This window comes from Pteropus vampyrus, unplaced genomic scaffold, assembly GCF_000151845.1.
Source record: "Pteropus vampyrus isolate Shadow unplaced genomic scaffold, Pvam_2.0 Scaffold45, whole genome shotgun sequence".
Lineage (NCBI taxonomy): Eukaryota > Metazoa > Chordata > Mammalia > Chiroptera > Pteropodidae > Pteropus > Pteropus vampyrus.
The window spans coordinates 3,205,301-3,226,459 of NW_011888826.1; the positions used below are offsets into that span (position 1 = coordinate 3,205,301).

Genomic DNA, 21,159 nt, shown 5'->3' on the forward strand with positions numbered 1-21,159 from the left:
CTGGAAGTTTAAAACACTGTTTAAATATGCAAACACAGAATACACCATAAGATCCAAAGTAATACTCAAAAAAAAAAAAATCACTGGACACTAATTTTTTAGTTCATCAACTAGTAAAGTGAAAAAAAGCTTCAAAAGCAGTCAAAAAGTACTTTAAAACCACTTTGCAGTTTAAAAAGACAAAAATTAGGAATAATTTCTGCTGTGCAACTTATTCTGAAGAAATGATCTGACAGAAAATCAAAATAACTCCACAACAAAAGTTAAACATCACATCAACTTGCCTTTCCATTTTAAATTTGAAAAAAAAAAAAAAAAAGACCTAAAAAACATAATGGAATTTCAATGATACAGCAACATTGGACATAAAAGAAGCAACAGATTTAAAGTTCTTTAAGAGGGGATTTGTATGGAGATAGAAACACTAACAACATAGTACTAAGCGTATAAAATATAATCAACCAAATATAATATATAAAACATAGGGCATAAAAACAAACTATGAAAATTTTAAAACAAAACAACAGATATTGCAAAGTAAAGCACATCTAATTGTTATCACTCCTATAACTAGATTTAGAGCTTATTTTGTTACCAATAAATTAAAGGTTGGTAAAAAGAACTTTTCAATGTCAATGTGTGTACCATAGCTCAAAATATTTTTAAAACAAATAAAAGAAGTAACAGAAATAAACTAAGGAAAATTATGTCTCCTTAGGTTGTTCATCGTAATTCAATATCATATACTGTTATCCATTTTTAAAGCTGTAACTTCTTCAGGGGTGAATCAGGAAGACAAGGTTATATGTAAATCTGTCCTAATCTTCAACATGTTTTAATATAGTAAATTAGATAATTTACTCTATAATATTAAAAGGCCCATAACAAATAAGTATATGAGATTTAACAAAAACCTACATCTAATAACTGCCATTACTCAGAACCAGTTATCATTTAGACTTTATATAGAAAAATATCTAAATAGAAAAACATCTAAATTTTGAACCTTTCTAGGGTTCAAAAGCCCAAATATTTAAAATATTACATTACAAATACCACATTATAATTAGAAAAACCATATGAACCAGAACTTACTTGTTCCTCCAAGTGATCTAAATCCTTCTCGAATATTTTGTGTAAACATAGGAATAATGGGCTAAAGAGAGAATTTGAATTAAAAAGTAAATATATTAATCCATTCAATGCCTCCATTGAGTCACTAATGTAAACTTTTGAGAGCCCATTTAAGATTATGAAAACAAGGTATTTTTAAAATAAAGGTATACTTTTTTCACTGCTGTGATTTATCAGACTAAACTTGATCTGTAGAAATATAAATTGGAAACACTACCCTCTAGTGGTAGCATATAATACTTCATTTATCAACTTTCCTATCATTCCACATAAACACTTGATACTCAAAAATTATAATAATCATTAATTTCATAAATAAAATGAATGTGGAAAATTAAATTGGTTTTAGTGGGCTACTGAATAGTATGCTCGCTGAAGAAAAAGCTACAAGACAGAGATTCTCTCTACTGGGAAATTTATATAAATTTAAATGAAAGGTTTTAGCAAGATGCTGTCATGGAATTAGTAAAACATCTTTTTGTGAGCTTATTAAATGTTAAATTGTTCGAAATCAATGAAAAGTAAGTGTAAGACTTACAAAAAAAAGGAAAAGTATATATGTTAAAGAATTATTCATGTCATTAGTTTTAAAGTATTTCTGCTCACAAGGTCATGGTTTTTATTTTTCCACAAATATCAATAATTAATTTCTCAAATGGAGATTGTAACTATATGTCAAAAAACAATATATTAAGTAGCAAAAGATCATGTAAGGAGGTTATGACAGTAAAACTGAAGTAGATTAAAAAGTGAACACTTTAAACCCAAAAAATATACCAAATTAAATGATGATTTAGAATAGATAAAATTGGGGGAGGGGGGTGAGTGTCACTTTACTTATAATCTACCATCAGCATTTGCTTAATACAGAATTACCTGCCTTCGTAAGCAGGATTTAAGGTATTTTAATAAGCTAATATTTAAAAAGCTATTCCTACTCAGTTTTGGAAAACAGTAAAATGTGGTGGACTGAAGGAGAGACTATAGGTGTACCTTTCTTCATAAAACTTATTACCTTATATAAAAGAAACTGATCACTTATTTATTATATCTCTCCCCTCCCCGAGAAGGAAGGCTCCTAATCACACAGACATTGTTTTCACTGCTATATTCCCAGCACCCAGAACACTGCCAGGAATAGACCAGGTGCTAAAAGAAAGTGTGATGAATGAAGTAAGGAAGGCATGAATAAACACAACAATGTGTCTAATGAATTAGTTCATATTCTCTGAATACAAAGGGTCAGAAATAGGCAGCAGCAATCTTAAAACCAGTTAGAAAAAAGAGATGTCAGGTAAAGAAAAGCAGTCAGATGAAGAACTTAAAATTCGATGGTGTTAACTCATAAAGCAAACATTGAAGGCAAAGTACATTGACGCTTTTGTAAAAACTTCAGATTATGATCTAGGAAACCACAACTAATTTGTAAAATAAAATGACAGCTGAAATCCTAATGTTTTAAGTAGTTATAACATTAGAGTTGAGAACTGAAAACACCCAAGAAGGAATAGAAACTTTTCAGCTCACATATATACTAGCTCGCCTTCTCAGATCAGCACTACTGGGTTTATATCTGACTTGCATGAACTCCAAAGTTTATACTGCAGTACACACTATATAATGACTCTTCAGGTTACATACTGTCCTTTAAATAGCGAACTCTCCAGAAGCTGGACATTTCTAGAACCTACTAAACAGGAGAAAGCTTACTCTAGCAGGCTCAGTATTCCAGGCTATATTTTGGGCACACTGTTTCTAAATTTGCATTCAAGCTGTAGTCAAAGTTACAAGCATTTCCTTTTTACAACTTGATGCTGTAGTACACTTATTCATTCCTTTCCTTGTGCACACTTTGTATAAAAGGTCTTTGCATAAGTAGCCGAGTATTAAACTCTGTTTACATGCATATATGTGTCTCTGTAGGTATGTGTGCACACATGTGTACAAGAGAGAATGTGCATTTTATTAAAATTATTCTTGGAGAATCACTTAACATGGGTTTAGAGTCTTAACTGCCACTAAAAAAGTGGGAACCACTGAATAAATTTACTTACCATATCTGTCTTAGTTCTTCATGTTAAAATGGAGACAATAATTATCCTATCTCAAAGGTTTTTTATAGATTGATATAAAATATATAAACAATTTTATTTAAACAAATACTATTTTTTTACATTATTTGTTTTCCAACTAAAGAAAATGCGCTATTTTTTCCTCAACTTATTTAGATATAAAGTTACCTAAAATTCTTATCGAAGTTTTAATTCTCAGAAGTTCAAAAAATAATTTATATTATATCAAAAAGCTATAACTTTCAAGTGAACCTTAATATTTTCTACCAATATTTTGTGAACTTGCATTAACGATCTAGATTTTTCACTCTAATTTGTTACTATGTCACCATTTAAATATAGTTAAGCCTGCAACAACAGTCTTAAACATTTACTCTAAGTTTATGAAACTCTGTGAAGCCTATGAAGGGGTTATCCAGATGGGGTAATCCAGACGGGGCACTACGTGACTGGAAGATTTCCCTCACGTATCTGGAAGGCCCCTCTAATCTCAATGTCAGCAGACTCACTGTGAAATGCAGTCAGCGATGGCAACAGTGCCAGTTGCCTGCAGTCCTGAACTGTGTGCTCTGCTCTGCTTCTGCCTTGCTGTATGACCTGATCCCTCCATCCCTTCATCTCTCTGTGTCTGAGTTTCCTCATCTGCAACATTGGAATAATTACATATGTCACCCACTTACTGTATAGCAGTACCAACATAAAGCCTTTAAAAGCACTCAAAAGGTTGGGGAGGTACAAGATCTGTCAAACTTACAATGCTATTTTGTAAATCAGCAATGTTAAACATTTTTATTGGTTTATAAAGTTGAAAACCTGTATATTAAATTTTTTCAAGGTTTGTATAAAAACCTTATCTACATTATCTAGATTATCTTAACTAATTATCTAGAAATGCTTTCAAGGATTGGAATAAGAGTTCCTTTCTCTACATAATTTCTTTCAGGCCTTATTCCAGGCAATGTTCCTTAAAACTGTAAACTTAAGGATAAAGAATCCCATGATCAATTTATATAATTCCAAATCTATGTATGTTATTTTTATCTTAAACCTTAGGAGAAATAATTCTCTCAAAATATAAACATGAAAGTTAGACTATCTCTGACTAGATTTTAGCTTTTACCATTGCTTTAAAATACATTCCGTTGATTCCCCTTAATTTTGTACAATTGTGCGTATATCCTTTAATATTAGATATTAGTCTTATAGCCCAAAATTTTGTTTTCTACATCAGTACTTAAGACTTTCTGGAAAATAAAATGTACTATAAATTAATTTTCTATATCACTAATACTATTAACATAAAATTCAATTCAAAGCCTCCCTTCCAGTAGTGTTTAACACTGTTAAAAAATCAATTTCATTCGACAAATACGAATAGCCTACTAGGTTCTAGTCATTGTACCAACGACTCAGAATATAAAGATGGCCTTGTCCTCAGAGAGCTTATAACCTACTTTAGGACAGTAATGTTTAAATTTTTACACTGTCTATTATTAAGCACTTTGGCAAGTACATTAACCTTCACATTAGGACCACACTATTAAAGTACTACAGCAATAACTTACTTCTCAGAGTTACATACACATATGTAAGGGAAGAACAGAGCTCAATTCATCGTATTTTATGGTAACTCTGCAATTAAAAAATAAAGAGAAAATTTCCATTCTTCTTCAAATACTGGTCTTGGGTTAGAATGAATCATCATCCATAATTTTTTTTCTTTGTAATCAACAAGTCTGTATTTGCAAGATGAACAGGCAAGTTAAGGCTGCAGACTGGTCTCTTTATGTGGCATCAATGGACACACAAAAAACTTCAGTGTGAAAGTACTGGCAGCTGTCTCTAACTAATTGGCCTGGAAAAAGAACACCACCTTGTCAAAGATACTACGATTTCTTTTTCTGATAGACAATCTAAAATGAAAACAAACAAAACAAAGAATAAACATTCCATAAGTAATAATAAGTGTTTCATAAGATAAAGTACATTATGGAGATCAAAGGGCTGAGAAATACTCTCCAAAGCAAAAGAAAAGGACAAAATGGCATTCACCTTCTTCAGTCTACAGTCTACAGTGAATCCCAGAGGAACACTTAATATTATTGACAAATTCATTTGTAAAGTCTTTCAAAAAGACCTAAATTACACCATGTCTATTTCTCATCTTTAGTCATATGATTAGATAGTTGATCACATTTGCTGATAAAAAAAATGATAGGAGTCATATATTATTTGAGTTCTACTGTTATATAAATAGTTACAGATAAAAGAATTGCAATGAAACCAACCAACACCTATCGCTGAAATATTGCAACTCAATTCCAACTCAAATATTCCAACTCAAAAGGATTAAAATACATAGAAGTGGACGACTACTTATGAAAAAAATGTGTAACTGAAGGAATATAAAGAATTTTATAAATCTAATTAATATAAGCTGGAGTTTGAAATGTAAAATAAAATTTTTCTGGATATTTGCCAAATTTCCAGATTAATTTATTTTAGATGGCTTCCTATCTAAAAGGAACATTTCTCTATTGTTACAAGAGCTATATACACTAATTTTTAAAATACTGCAATGATAGTATCTAAATTTTTATATACTTTGTTTCACTGTTTAAGCATTTATTGTAAATTCAACCTAGCTTTACTTTAATAAATAGTTTTATACAACTCACCACTTTTGCATCAATTGCAACCTGAGCGAAGCCTTTACGATTACCCCATATAATGTTGTAGGTCTCATCGCTGATAAGGGCTTCTCGAACTCCACCTGGCGAAATAGCTAACAAGTGACCGCTCCTCAGAATTTCAACACATTTTTCTCTTGGTCCATGTAGAGCACAAAATACATCAAGTAATAGACTAAACCCTGTAAGAAACATCAGCATGAAAATATATCTTAAGAACTTCTTGTCTAAGTCTTTAAGAACAAACATCTTCACAATCTACATAATTTACTATCTATACTTAAATCAGTAAATTCTTTTTCACTTTTTAAAATAAGAACTCTTAAGGTTAACATAAGATTAATATTGCTGGAAAAGCAATAGCTATGTCTTATTGATCAACTAATATTGATGATCTCCTTAGTAATCACCTGCTACTCTGGCTACTTTACATATCTAAACTTTTAACTTACAAAAACCTTGGAAAACAAAGATTCTTATCCTCATTTTATAGATGAGGAAAAGTTGGCTCAGAAAGTAAGTAGCTTACTCAAAGTCACAGACCTAGCAAATGGCAGGGCAGATTCCAGTCCAGTATGTCTAGTCCAAAGTTCTTTTCACTGAATCTCACAGCTAAACACTGTCTACAGTATTTATCAGAGAAATCAGAAATGGTAGCCCATCAGCAATCACAAATATAATCTTCCATTAACCCTATAAAAAGAGAATCACTCAAGAGAATTTAAATCTGACTATGATCAGCCCTATTAAAATTGGCAAGCCGTAATCAAATCTACTGAAATTAAAAGTTAGATGATGATAATTCCGCAATTAAAATTTTTAAATAAATAATAACAACAAAATCATTAAAAGCTTTTAGTAAAGTGAGTGCAAGATTCAGGAGCAGTTCATTCCAGGTCTTAATATTATATTGTTTTTTCAAACTACAACTGTTTATAAATGAAAAAAATAATCCTGTCAAGTAACTAAATATTTTAACCAATTCCTAAATTGGAACTTTAGAGGACTAATGTTAGTATACTTTATTCCTTGAAAATGGGAAATATGGAAATGAGCAGTGAAAACTATGTAGACTAACCAAACTTCTTACAGGTTTTAGGATCTGAAGCAAGGTTAGAAATATTAAGGTTGAAATAATTTTCATTCTACATTTCATTAAAAGCTCAATGATTTAACTTGATGCATTCTCACAATCAATGAATAAGGGAGGTTTCATAAATTATAAGACCATAAAGATCATGAAGTAGGAAAAATTTTTTAAAGCCAAATGCTAAATAAAAATATTCACATTCTATTATGCATAAAAAGAAAAAAAATGGAAGCAACCTAATGTTCCATACGAGAAAAGTAGGTGTAAATATTTTAAAACTGTTCTTAATTTAAAAAACAACTTCTTTATAAAACATGATAAAATATTAATGCTAACATTAATTTTATTTAAAAAACAAAATCATCTGCATAATGTGAAAGTATGCAAATTAAAAATGAAGTAAAATAAATCAAAATGCTGACTGGTTATGTTAGAGTAGTAAAATTACAATGATCTTCTTTCCTCTAGTTTCCAAATTCATTATAAAGTGATAATATTACTTTCGAAACAAAAACCTCTTATAGCTAATTTAGTTTATAACCAAAATACAAATGACTTTTTAGTGACATAAGAATATCCAAAACATTAACCATGTCTATGAAAGATTCTGAGTAGATTGTTATTTAATTCACTGCTTCGTGTTTGTCTGGTTGATGGGTGGCTTTTGTTTTATTATTCCAGAGTACAAAACTATAAACTTTTGGCTTGCTTCTGGTGACTTAGTGACAGAAGAAAATAAGATTTAAGCTCAATGACGTTATTTTAGAATGATTTATTTTAAAACTGTATTGTGTTTGAAACTATTTGGTTAATCAATCTTTTTAAAAAGGTACAAAGCCTTTATGAACAGATTAAAAAGAATTTAGTCCTCAATCTTAAGAGTAATTACCAGCCAAGTCAAACATGAGACAAAATAGACTCTTTATACCAATATATAAATTGGCAAAAGTTATAATTTATTTTTTAAAATGAAAGTACAGGATTTAACTTCAAAAAATTTCAACTAATTACCTGTTAATAAAAAAAAAAAAAACATAATATTTTGGCCATAATGTTTTTATATTTACATATTAGCTAAGCAGGATAATTAGATGCTCCCAAACTGGAGTTCCAAGTGTGTTACCTAAAAAGGCAAAAATCTTTTCCAAATAACACTCAAGAGCCCCAAAATATAAACTATCACATAATTTGACTGTGTTAATTAAACATTTTTATATCACAACAGTGAAAATTTACCTGGAATTTTAAAGACAAAGTGATCAGCTACCACTCGGCAAGTTCTGCCTTTATGGATAAAAATTTTAGCCATGAAGTAGTAAAAATCTATTGGAATAGCTCCATGATAAAAAATTATAAGTGCTGGTCCTTCTTCTGGTATTTTTTCCATTCCATGAACTTCATAACCTGTTAGACAAAACACAAATACTTAAAATATATTTATTAGTTATTTATACTAAAGAATAGTTACTAACTCAGAAACACAGTCTTTCTTACAAAATGTTGAGCCTTCCTGTTTCCCTTCCTCTTTCCCCCGCCTTCCCTCCTTGACAATCAGTTCTGAGCCATTAAGTGGGCCACAGCGAAGTAGGCGCAGTGTGGAGGGGTGGCTCAGAATGCTGGAGCCCAGGCAGCATGAGAACGGCAGCCACACAGGGAGGCCTGGAGTGGGCAGTCAAAGGCCAAGCACCGTCATGAGAGCACCCTCACAGAAAAGCCTAGAACAGGGTGCTGAGGCCTGCATGGGAAAAGGAGGGGAGCCAAGGATGGGGCAAGTATGGACGTCAGAGCCTGAGTGAACTGAGCACAGCATCCAGACAGGTAAGTGGCCTGGTACAGGGTGTCACCACCCGAGTGGGGTAAGATGGTATCCGTGAGTGGCGAGGGATGACGGCAGTGGTGGGCGACTGGTTACTAAAGGGGAATTGACCAAACAAGTCTATATATTAAGGATAATGTGAGCCAGGTTTCTCAGTGTTGAAGGCGGCTGCAAATACAGAGCAGGAGAAAACTACAATAAACTCTGCAGCTGTAAGAGAGCTTCACTCCCACACTAAGAACAAGAAAAAGCAGCATGTCAGAAAGCTCAGGTCAACCTCTCAATCAGGTGAACTGAGCTCCAAAAGGTGACAAGCCCCGCTAATGAGAGAAAAAAGTGAGTATGGGAGGAAGTGGTAGGTGCCATAAAGGTAGGGCAAAGAAAACTGAAATATTAACAAATACTTAAAAGGGCAAATGTGGGAGAGCACTGAGTGTAGAGTCCCTTGGCACCACAGATACAGAGTCCACACCTACTCACCAGCATTGCTGCACAAGCCTCAGATGGTGCTCTCAAGAAACATTAGGGGCAGGGCAAGCAAGAGACCCAAGAGAGCCCCTGATAATGGTACAGAGACCAAAACCCCACTCACTTCCTGGAAACTTCTCTTGTAAAAGTAAACTGACACTGGGAAAGGTGCAGAAACCCCCTCCACCCCATTCTAAGGAAGAAATGTACACAAAAGGCATCTGATGCTGGGAAGGACAGAGCACCATTTCCCCACTCCTCTCTCCTGCCTAGCCCCACCCCCGACTCAGGCAAAACTCCACTATTACTACAGGAGGGGAGAAGCCAAAACATCTGCCACTGGGAGGTATAGGGCAGGCCCAGGCCGCTGAAATGACATAAACCAGAGATCTGCTACCACTGGGAGAAAGGCAGGAAACTTGCTCCCAAACCCAAACCACCTACACACAGCACAGTCTCCCTGCCACACGGGAGAGTGTGGAGCACTAAGAGAGCATCATGCTTGGATCCGGGCACAGAGGGCTTGTGGAAGATTCTGGCTGAACCAGGAGGATCACGGAGTGCCCCCGCCACCTGTACCCTTGCCACAAGCCACACATGGAGTTGCAAGCAAAGGCAACCTTTCCCTGGGGGAGAGGCAGGAGCACGGGGAGAGCCCCTCTGTAGCACAGGTATATAGGACTGAAGCTGCAATGGGAACATCGACAAAAATCCGCTGGCACTCTTGGCTCTACATATATATGTACAGTTAGTAGTAGGATTTGAAAGCGCTGAACTGAAGGTAACTATAGCTACAATAAAATCCGACCCAGTTCAATTGCTGAGTAGATTGAATTAACCTCACCCCACTCACTAACGGTTTAACAGAAAAAGGACAATTTCCAGTGACAAATTCTATTTACCTCATTCTCTACTGTTCTTTTATAAACAATGCCCAGAATTCATTAGAAAAATTTATGGAACATACAAAACGGCAAGAAAAAAAGTATCCATCATCAAGAGAACCAGACCCAAATGTTTAAATTATCGGACAGTAACTTTAAAATATGTTTAAATTATCGGACAGTAACTGTTAAAAGATCTAGTGAGAAAAGTGGATACATAATCATATTAGAAATTTCAGTAGATAGAAGGAAATTATAAAACAAAGCAATGAGTCAAACAAAAAAGCTACAAACTTGCATGAGATCTAAGGGTTAAATGTTAATAATAATCAATGTTAATTCTCTGATTTTAATGGTTTTATTGATGTTAAATAGAATATTTTTGCTTGTAGGAAATATACACTAAAAGTGTTAAAGAGAAGGTAATGTAGGCACTTACACTCACATGATTTAGAAAAATAAGTTATTTGTATAATACTTGGAATATTAACTTTTTAAAAGACTACAAATAAAAAATAATATTGCCTTCTATCGAAAAATCGTAGAAGATCAGAGACTTTTCTGTAAGATCAGAGAATCGTAGAATCTATAAGATAAAAAGAAACTTCAGGTTCTAACATAAACAACATTAGAATTTAAAACTATTTTTGATTGTTAAGGTTATCCAAGAAATCGCACATCTCTGAAACATCACGAACACTTTATTGAATCTGCTAGCTCCTAAAAACAATCTGGACCCTTCTGTGTAAATTTGATATCGAGTAATTGCTAAAGAGTACAAGATTCTACTCACTACAAGCAGGTTATGAAAGGGGTAAGAAAATGAACAGATAAAGGGGAGTAGATGAAAAGGGCAGGGGTAGGAGACATCGAATAAGTTAAAACTTCCCTATAAAATAACACAACCTAGAGTAAAATTTAACAGTCTATATAATAATTCATTGCTAAAAATAGGAAAAACTTAACTCATGACCTGATGCAAAATAAAACACCATTTAAACTGCTATATACATGTGGATAATTTAAAAATGCTGTCAATTAAAAAAAAACTATTTAATTCACAAATTATTCTTTAGAAATTCCTATTTTATTTAATAACAAAAATGATATAATTGAATCTAACTACTACATTCTGGGCGAAAAATTGTGATCAGAGATTTGAACTGGATATCAAGAAAACACCTCTCTGGTAATATAAATAAAATTAGAGACTCGTGCCATTCTTTACCTGTTCTTCCTGCCACATTGTAAACCCTATTCCAAGTCACCATAGGCAGGAACAAGGGTTTCAGCAAGCGAAGCAAACGACAAGATAAAAAGGGTGGTGGAGATAGGGCTGGGAATGATCTCTGGAGGCTTCCTTCTAACTTAACCCTAGTTCAAGGTTGGCTTCCTGGCCATACATTTTTTTTTTCCTCCTCCAGCTAGAGATTAATCTGCCTAGGTCCTCTGCTACCAAACACCAAGACATTTCTTACAGTGACCCTGTGCTATTGGTGGATTGTGGGGATTATAAAAGATTTAAGTAAGATCCACTTATGTTTCAGGAAAATACTTTGGGTATTTTATCACAGGAGTTGGGAACTGATACTCTGGAGAGCAGATGAAATGTGATCATGTTTCTAGTCATAAGAGCTACTTTTCCTTCTCATCTCACCATTGTCAGGCCACGACCTCTGCTGATTCTGGCAAAAAGAAAAAAGCCTACTGAATAACCAACGGGTCCATGAAGAAATCAAGAAAAATAAAAAGATAGCTTGAGACAAATGAAAATGGAAATGCAACACACCAAAACATGGAATGCGGCAAAAGAAGTCTAAGAAGGAAGTTCATAGCAATAAATGCCTACCTCGAGAAACCAGAAAAATTTCAAATAATCTAACTTTATACCTCAAGGGAAGCCTAAAGTTAGTAAGAGGAAAGAAATAGCAAAGATCAGAGTGGAGATAAATGAAGTAGACACTAACAAGACAATAGAAAAGATCAATAAAACCAAGATTTGGTTCTTTGAAAAGATAAACAAAATTAACAAAACTTTAGCCAGACTCACCAAGAAAAAAGGGCTCAAATAAATACAATCATAAATGAAAGAGGCTACCTCTCAACTGATACCTCAGAAATACAATCATTAGAGACTACTATGAACAATTATACGTCAACGAACTGGACTACCTGTAAGAAATGGATAAAGCCCAAGAAACTTAAAACCTTCTAAGGCTAAATCAGAAAGAAACAGAAAATCTGAATAGTAATAACTCTGAATCTGTAATCAAAAACCTCTAAGACTAGACAGCTTCACCGGTGCATTCTACCAAACACTCAAAGAATACCAATTCTTTTCAAACTCTTCCCAAAAAAAAAAAAAAGAGGAAGAAACCCTTCAGAACTCATGTTACCAGGCAAAAATTACCCTGATTTCAATATCAAAGACACAAGGAAAAAAAAATTACAAGCCAATATCCCTAAGGAACATAGATGGAAAAAACCCCAACAAAATATTAGCAAACTGAATTCAACAACGTTAAAAGGATCATATACCACGATCAAGTGGGACTTATTCCAGAGATGCAAGAATGGTTCAACATTCGCGAATCAACATAACAAACCACATTATCAAAATGAAGAATAAAAATCATATGATCATCTCTACAAATGCTGAAAAAGCATTTAACAAAATTCCACATCCATTTACGACAAAACTTTCAACCAAGAGTATGTAGAGGGAATGTACCTCGACATAATAAAGGCCACATGTGAAAAGCCCACAGCTAACATACTAAATGGTGAAAAACTAAAAGCAATTCCACTTCCAGGCATTTATCTGAAGAAAAGGAAAACACCAATTTGAAAAGATATATGCACCCCATGTGCAGTAATGCACTGCAGCATTATTTACAATGGCCGAGATATGGAAACAATCTACATACATTGATGAATGAATGAATAAAGAAGATATGGTACACACATGCACATGCACACACACACAATGAGATACTATTCAGCCATAAAAAATTAAATCTTGCCATCTGCAACAACATGAATGTACCTAGAGGGTATTATGCCAAATGAAATAAGTCAGAGAAAAACAAACATTATATAATCTCTTATATGTGGAATTTTAAAAATAAACAAACAAAACCAAGCTCATAGATACAGAGAACAGAATGGTGGTTGCCAGAGGCAGGGGGGCGGTGTGAAATTAGTAAAGGGGGTAGAAGATACGAATTTCAGTTATTAAATAAATAAGTCATGAGGACTTAATATACAGAATAGTGACTATAGAAAATAATTCTGCATTGCATATTTGAAAGCTTCTAAGAGAGTAACTCTTAAAAGTCCTCATTATAAAAAAATTTTTGTAACTATATATGGTGATGCATGTTAACTGCACTTACTGTGGTGATAATTTCCCATATATACAAATATTAAATCACTGTTGTATACCTGAAACTAATGTTATATGTCAATTATACCTCAATAAAAGAGAAAAAATACAAATGTATAAACTTAAGATGTTTTGTTATTTTTTCATGTCATAAAAGAAACACCATACAATTGTTTTGGAAATCTTTCTCGAAGGAAGGACGGATGGAAGGAAGGAAGGAAGGAAGGAAGGAAGGAAGGGCAAAAGCAAGAGAAGAAAAAGAAGAAAGCATTCAGAAGTCAAGAGTAGAATTAAGTTCAAAGAAAAAGGAAGATAAAAAGGAAATTTCCAGTGGCTACAGCAGAAAAGGAAGTTCCTACAGCCATATTGCCTCCATAGAACAGCAGTCCCAAGAAGCACTGCCACTCACATGTGAGACAAAAGGGACATCTAAGGAATGAAAATCTGAAACTGTTAGTTTCTTCCTTAAGTTTTTATCCCTGTTTGGTTTGCTAAGAAACAAGCATTCAAACAGTAAGATTTCAGTATAAATTTTAGTTCAGGAAATTCATTTTAAATTATATCTTCACCAAACAGATTAAATTGAGTGTGCTGTGATTCTAGTATTAAAGGAATAAACTACTTGGTAATATTTCAAATGGACTCAAAAGAATGCTATTAAAAATTAAATTTAATGATATTTACCTACACACTATGGTAAATTAACAATGCATCCTTTTGGGTCTTCCTTGAGAAAGCAAATAAACTAAACTATCTATAAAATAAAGTCCAAATGCCTGAGCATAGCATTCAAGGTCCTTCAAAATCTAGGTTCAAGTCTTGCTTTCCAGGTTCATCATTCAACATACTTCTCACCCACATGATTCATCTTCTAGGCCTGAATACACCCTACGTTTTATTTAGTACTCATATATGTTAACATAAATGCTATCCTACTATTTAAAGTTATGAATCTTACTTTTTCTGTTCTACAATGTATCTTGGAGATCTTGACAGGCATATATAGTGATCATATTCTTCTTAATGGCTATAAAGTATTCCATAATAAATTCCTATCACAGTTAATTGAGCCATTTCTATTCAGGGACAACTGGATTGTTTCCAATTTTTCACAAATATCACTGCAATGAACATCCCTTATATGCATCCTTGTTGTCTGAACATGTGACTATATCACTATAACAGATACTAAGAAGGGCAACTGTTGGTCATACAATACTCCCATTTTAAATGATGATACCGCCAAATTGTCCTCCTGACTGGCTGTACTACAATACTTTCTCACATGCATTGAATGGGAGTTCCCATTTCTCCATTCTCATCCTTTAATGTTATCAAATTTTATAATTTTTGCCAATCTTTTGGGTAAAAATGTATCTCAATATTGTTTTAATTTACATTTTCCTAATTACTAGCCGGCTTATGCATGTTATAATTATTGGCCATTTGTTTCCCAATCATAAGTTTGGTCCATTTTTAAGTTGGATTCATTTTATACTAATTTATTACTTTCTGTCATAAATGACTTGTGCTAATGTGACCCATCTTCTCACACATCTTTTAGTTGTCTTTTATGAATAGAGTTTGTCTTTTCCTGCTGATCTGGAAAACTACTTTATCATTTACTAAATTCACGTTTCTGGACTTTTTAACCTGTTTAGTCTATTTGCGATAATCCTCTCCCTAAACCAATACCCAAATTTTAATTATTAAAGATGTTAATGTTTTTGATACAATAAAGAAAATACTTCTTTTGTTTTTTTCAAATTTGCTTTGGTATTATTCTTGCTTATTTACTCTTCTATATGAATTTTAGAAGTTGCATAAAAAATCAGAATTAAATGAACTAGGAGTGTGGCCTATAAAGTGACTATAATGTGTGGCCTATACAGTGACATCTTAACTGTAATAGGAATTTATTATGGAATACTTTATAGCCATTAAGAAGAATATGATCACTACATATGCCTGTCAAGATCTCCAAGATACATTGTTGAATGGAAAAAGATTTCTAACTTTTAGATTTTCTGCTTCCACAACTCTTTTGTATACACTTTCACCATAAAGTTCTTACATTTTTTGTTAGATTTAATCTTACATAGAATTTTTCTTTTCCTTTTTTAAAATGATTATTAGTGGTGTATGCGTGAGTGGTTACTAATTTTGTGCCCATTTTTCTTGCTAATCAATCTTATTAGTACTGATAAGTCTGTAGTTGATTCACTCAGTTCTTTCGGTGTCTCCTTTTTTCTATTCTTTATACTTATTTCTGGGACCTCCGAAACAATGTTATGCTAGTGGCGAGAGCACCCTTGTCCTGGAATTCCTTTAATACTTCTCTACTTCTCCATTATGGATCATGTTTGTTGAAGATTTCTGACACATTCCCTTTCTTAGTCAAGGTAGTACTTCTCAGTCATCACTTGCTAAGATTTGTTTCATAAATATTAAATTTTGTAAAATTATTTTCTATGAGACTGACCTACAAATCTCCTTTTTGGGTGTGCTTTCCTTAGCAAGGTATCCTAGACTTGCCAAATAAATGTAGCCTCACATTTTTTTCTACACACTGAAACAGTGTAAGATGGGCATTACTTGTTTCTTAAAAGTTTGCATAACTTGTGGACTCCTGGCCCTCTGTTCCCATTAATTTCATAATTGATTATTGATCTTTTCTGTTGTTTCTCTCTTCTTTGTGAATCAATTTTGATCATTTCTATTCTCCTACAAAATTGTCCATCTTATTTGGTTTTTAAATGCAGTGGTGTGAAATATTTAATCAAACAGTTTTCCTACTCATTCATCAAAGCCTTATTCAAAAGTTACCTCCTCTCTGAATAGTGCTTTTATTTTTGCCCATAACAACTGTTCTTGTTTAGTCCTCACAGAAACCATAAACTGATGAGGAAACTTAAGTGAGTAAAGTCCATATAACCTACTCAAGGTCACACAGTGGTGAGACCAGAGGAAAACCCACATCTAACTTCAAAGTCTGTGTTTTGCCCCATATCACAGCTCCTACTACAGGTATGTCCATGCTAACCTTCACCTGTGATACCTCAAATGCTGGTTACAACCTATTAGTGAACTGTGAAATCACTTTAGTGAGTTATGACCAACATTTTTCTTTTTAAATAAAAGAGAGTAGACTAGAAAACAGAGCAAATCATATCTACAAAATATACTTACTTTTCGTGAAACAGTACACACATATATGTACACTATGTGGCAAAATGCATTTCTTAAACAAGGAAAAATAGGCAAAAATTGGATAGCATAAAACTATATTTTAAAATACTAGGGACCCTGAATATACTATTTTAAATTGAACTTAACAATGATCAAGACACAGGTGATGTATTTTAAGGCCTTCCAAAGTATTAGAGAAAGATGCTCTATAATTATGACAGCTAACATTTACAAACATGTGCCGCATAATGACATTTCAGTTAACAACAGACCACATATATGATGGTCGTCTCATAAGATTATAATGGAGCTGAAAAATTCCTATTGCCTAGTGACGCTGTAGTCATCATGTCATAGCACAACACATTATTCCCATGTTTGTGGTGATGCTGGTGTAAACAAACCTACTGCATTGCCAGTCATATAAAAATTAGGCACATGCAATTACGTACAGTACATAATACTTGATAATAATAAATGAATAAGTTACTGGTTTATATGTTTACCATACTAACTTCTTATCATTATTTTAGAGTATACCCTACTTATTGAAAAAGTCTGCTGTAAAACAATATGCCATGTTCCGCTGGCAGCAGCCTTATATATTTCGTGTTTATCAGGTCTCTTAATTGCATCATTTTCTCTTGTGCTTGATTTAATCTCATTGTTGTTTTACACAGTAACCTGCTGTACAGGATTGTAGCCTAAGAACAATAGGCTACATTGTCATATAGATATATCCTAGGGATGTAGTAGGCCATACCATCTAGGTTTGCCTAAGTACACTCAATGACGAAATCACCTAGCAGTGTATTTCTCACAACATATACATATCATCATTAAGCAGTGCATGACTGTATTGAACATTTAGTACGTAATAGAAATTATGCTAAATACTTTACGCGAAATTTCACTAAATCCTTACAACAACCCATTTTAAAGAAAAGGAAAATAAGGTTTAGGAAAAGTTAAGTATGTCATTTGAGAAGGGTTATGTACATAGTTTTAAAGTAGTTCCAAGATATTTATCGATTAAAAAATAAGCAACTTAATGGTGGAGAAACCTGGCAGACACCTCTTTAAGCACATGTTCAAAGTTACTGTCACCAGTAATAAGACATATCAACATCATGAAACTCTGATCGAAGGCACTTGAGAAGATACACATCATATGTTTTGTGGTATTGTCAAAAATGCATAACTTCAGTCTACTTATGAAAAACACTAGATCTAAATTGAGAGATAGTCTATAAAATAACTGAACAGTATTCTCTAAAAAAGTGAAGGTCAAAAGACCAAAAAAAAACAACACAAAACTCAATAACCATCATAGGTTGGAGGAGACTTAACAATTAAATACAATTAAATACAATATTTGGATCCTGGTAAAAAGAGACTGTTGAGAAAACTGGTAAGATTTCAATAAGATCTATAGTTTAGTAAATACTACTGTACCATTGATAAATTTGATAATTTGAGAAATGGTTATATAAGATGTAACATTAGGGAAAGCTGGATGAAAAATATACAGAACCTCTCAGGACTATTTTAGCAACTTTTCTGGGTTTTTTCAAAATGAAGGTTTAAAAAATTATAATTGTTGCAAAAGGAAGGAGGAGGAATAAGGGAGTAAGGGGCAAAGAAAGAAGGAAGAGAAAAGAAAGAAAGGGGAAAGGGGCAAAAGATGTCAGATAACCTGCAAAGGTCACCCGGCCAGACACTGGGGAGAGCCTGTGTTTGAATTCAGGCAGTCAGACTGAGGAGTCTTTCACTGCAAGAAAGACAGAGGACGTAAAGTGTATAGAGAGGTGATATTTTCTTAATACCACAATTTGATTTTCCCATAAAAATTTTGATACATATAGTTTAACTGATAAGACCCTTTTAGTGAATAAAACATAACTATGTCTTTAAAAAATCATAATATAAAGTAAAAGTAAGTTGAGTTTCTATTATAGTCCTTTAAAAAAAAAAATCAGTTACTCATATAATATAAATAATAGTCATATGATAAGACTATTTAATCAAAACAGTTCATTTTCCCAAAATTTTGTATTGCCAGTGAAGTGAACCAGTTATGCTGGTGTTAGGTAAGCATAAATATCATTTTCAGAAAATAAAGAAAATTCTTTTGTAAAACAAAAACAAAATCACAATAATATGTATACACACAATAAAATAAGATAAAACAAACAATTAAAAACCGCCAAATAAAATACTACTTACTTCCCTAAACTGAAAGTTATGGTTCTGATTACCTTTACAGATGTCCTAAAATAATTTTCAGGGAAAATAAATATTAAGAGTCCAGCTTTTTAAACTACCATTCATATTTTCCAGGAATGTTTAAGAAAAAAAAAAAAAGTCAAATTTTTATAGTTTAAAGGCTATAAGTAACTTGACGATTGGGACTTCACTGACCCATCATCACCAAGCAAACTACCTAGAAATGTAGGTATTTAAAGAAACATCAAATTAATGTTTCTTGATAGTATAAGCATTATGTGGTACAGCACATAAGAATCAGAAAATCTTCTGAAAAATGAGTGTATTTACATTGTATATAGTATGAGGATAAATTTTAACTTCAAATCAGAAAACAATGTATAGATTCTTATACAGATACTTATAGTAAACAATTATAAATAAATGACAGTTAAATAGGTAACTGACTAAATTAGTTATAGGATTTACAGAGTTCCATGTAGTCATTAGAAGTCACTAAAAAGGCTGAGTGACATGAAAAATACTAGTCTGCCCACACATAAAAAATGATAAACACACCACAATTTTAACAGAACTCAATTGCAAGGTAAATTTTAGGTGACTATTTTCTCCTTTATTTTTTTAAATTTTATACTTTTTTTCATAATCTAACATTTATATTAGCTGAAAAATTCCTTTGAAGATTCTTTAAAGAGCTTGAATTCAAACTGATTTGACATCAATACAAAATCCAAATATGCACACAAATGCCTTTGATAAATGTCACTAAAGAACAGAGTAAAGAAAATCTTTTTTTAAAAAGTACCATTTATCCTAATAAAATGCTATCATAAAAAAACATTAAAACAGGCTATATATATATTTTTTTTTTACTTCCTCTGAGTCATAAATGCATATTTTAAAAGACCTCAATAAATAAATAATAAAAATGCCTTCAAATTATACATTCTGCTACAAAATAAATTTAGTGCTTGAATTTATCCTAACAAGGTCTCTTAGAATATAAATAAATTAAAATTCCTTACAATGTATATTAATCTGAAATATAGGGGCTGTATATGTGAGATGGAGATACATATTCCCAATGAGTGTTATAAACAATGCCACTGAATTTCTGTATCACTGTTTTAAAGACAGTGCACAATAGCAGTCTACATAGATGCATTCTCTGCAGATGTGCACACATGGAATGCTAAAGTATCATCTTGCTTCAAGTAAAACAACTATGAGGAGAGTATGAGTGTGTATTGACCAGCAAGAGCATTAGTATAAACGAGTAAATATTAAGAATTCAATACATCAAAGACATGATTTCTGTTTACAAACCTGCTGAATACCACTACTTTTGACCCTGAATCCCCAACCTGGGACAAACTTACCACACAACACAGATCACAAAAGCACAGGCCTTGGGGCCTGATTTCTGAAGCTGCATTCTGGCTCTTCTTCCTAGCTTCCTAGTGTGCTTTGGGCAAATAGCAACCTCTCTGTTCCTGTTTCCTCATGGGAAAATTGTAAAATGGAGGTAATACATAAAATCTGTCTATTATATTATAAAGTTTAAAATAATTAATGCATGCCAAGCATTTTACAGTGTATGGCATAGTTAAGTGCTCAAAAAAGATTTGTAAGAATGTATGTAGCATTAAAATGACAACACATTAGCCTAATAAGCATGTCACTGGTGATCTTTGCTAATAGTAGCCCTATACTTCAGTGATCTATATCCTTAAGTGTCTTATTTTTTTTAATTAAGGTATAGTTGACATACAATATTATATTAGTTTCAGGCGTACAACATAGTGATTCAACATTTATATTCCTTATGATGTGATCACCACCTCAAGCGTCTATTTCAAAATCTGTGCTTCCCTCCACGTCTGTGGAACCACTCTGATGCTCAACAAAATGATACAGAAGGCACATCTGTTACAAGCCTATTGAATTCTCTGTATTTTCATATAGTCCAAAACAAGAGAGAGCAACAAATAAGGTAAAAATTGGTAAAGAAAAATATCAAGTCCTTGAAAATATGCCACAAGAGGGCAATTTTCACGATGGCCAAATGAAGAACTACCAGTCATTAAATGTAGAACGTCACATTCTCTGAAATAACAAAGAAAAGAATGAATATCCTGGAGAGAAATTTATTGCTATCTCATTTATTGAGAAATATATAATAACCTCTGAAATAAATCATATTGA

At 32.8% G+C, this 21,159-nt stretch overlaps 1 protein-coding gene across 9 annotated transcripts in view; it reads right to left on the bottom strand.

Moving 5' to 3' along the window:
* Positions 1-21,159, bottom strand: part of TMEM68 (transmembrane protein 68) — a 40,300-nt gene that overhangs the window by 10,992 nt on the left and 8,149 nt on the right. For 3 of the 9 annotated variants that reach the window (XM_011359165.2, XM_023530045.1, XM_011359166.2), the window contains 3 exons: positions 8,223-8,390; positions 5,885-6,078; positions 1,052-1,156 (listed from right to left, as the gene is read on the bottom strand). In XM_011359165.2, coding sequence (XP_011357467.1) covers positions 1,067-1,156; positions 5,885-6,078; positions 8,223-8,390 — 452 coding nt within the window. In that variant the 3' untranslated portion in view covers positions 1,052-1,066. The other 6 variants (XR_002780046.1, XM_023530043.1, XM_023530042.1 and 3 more) reach the window with 6 other exon arrangements.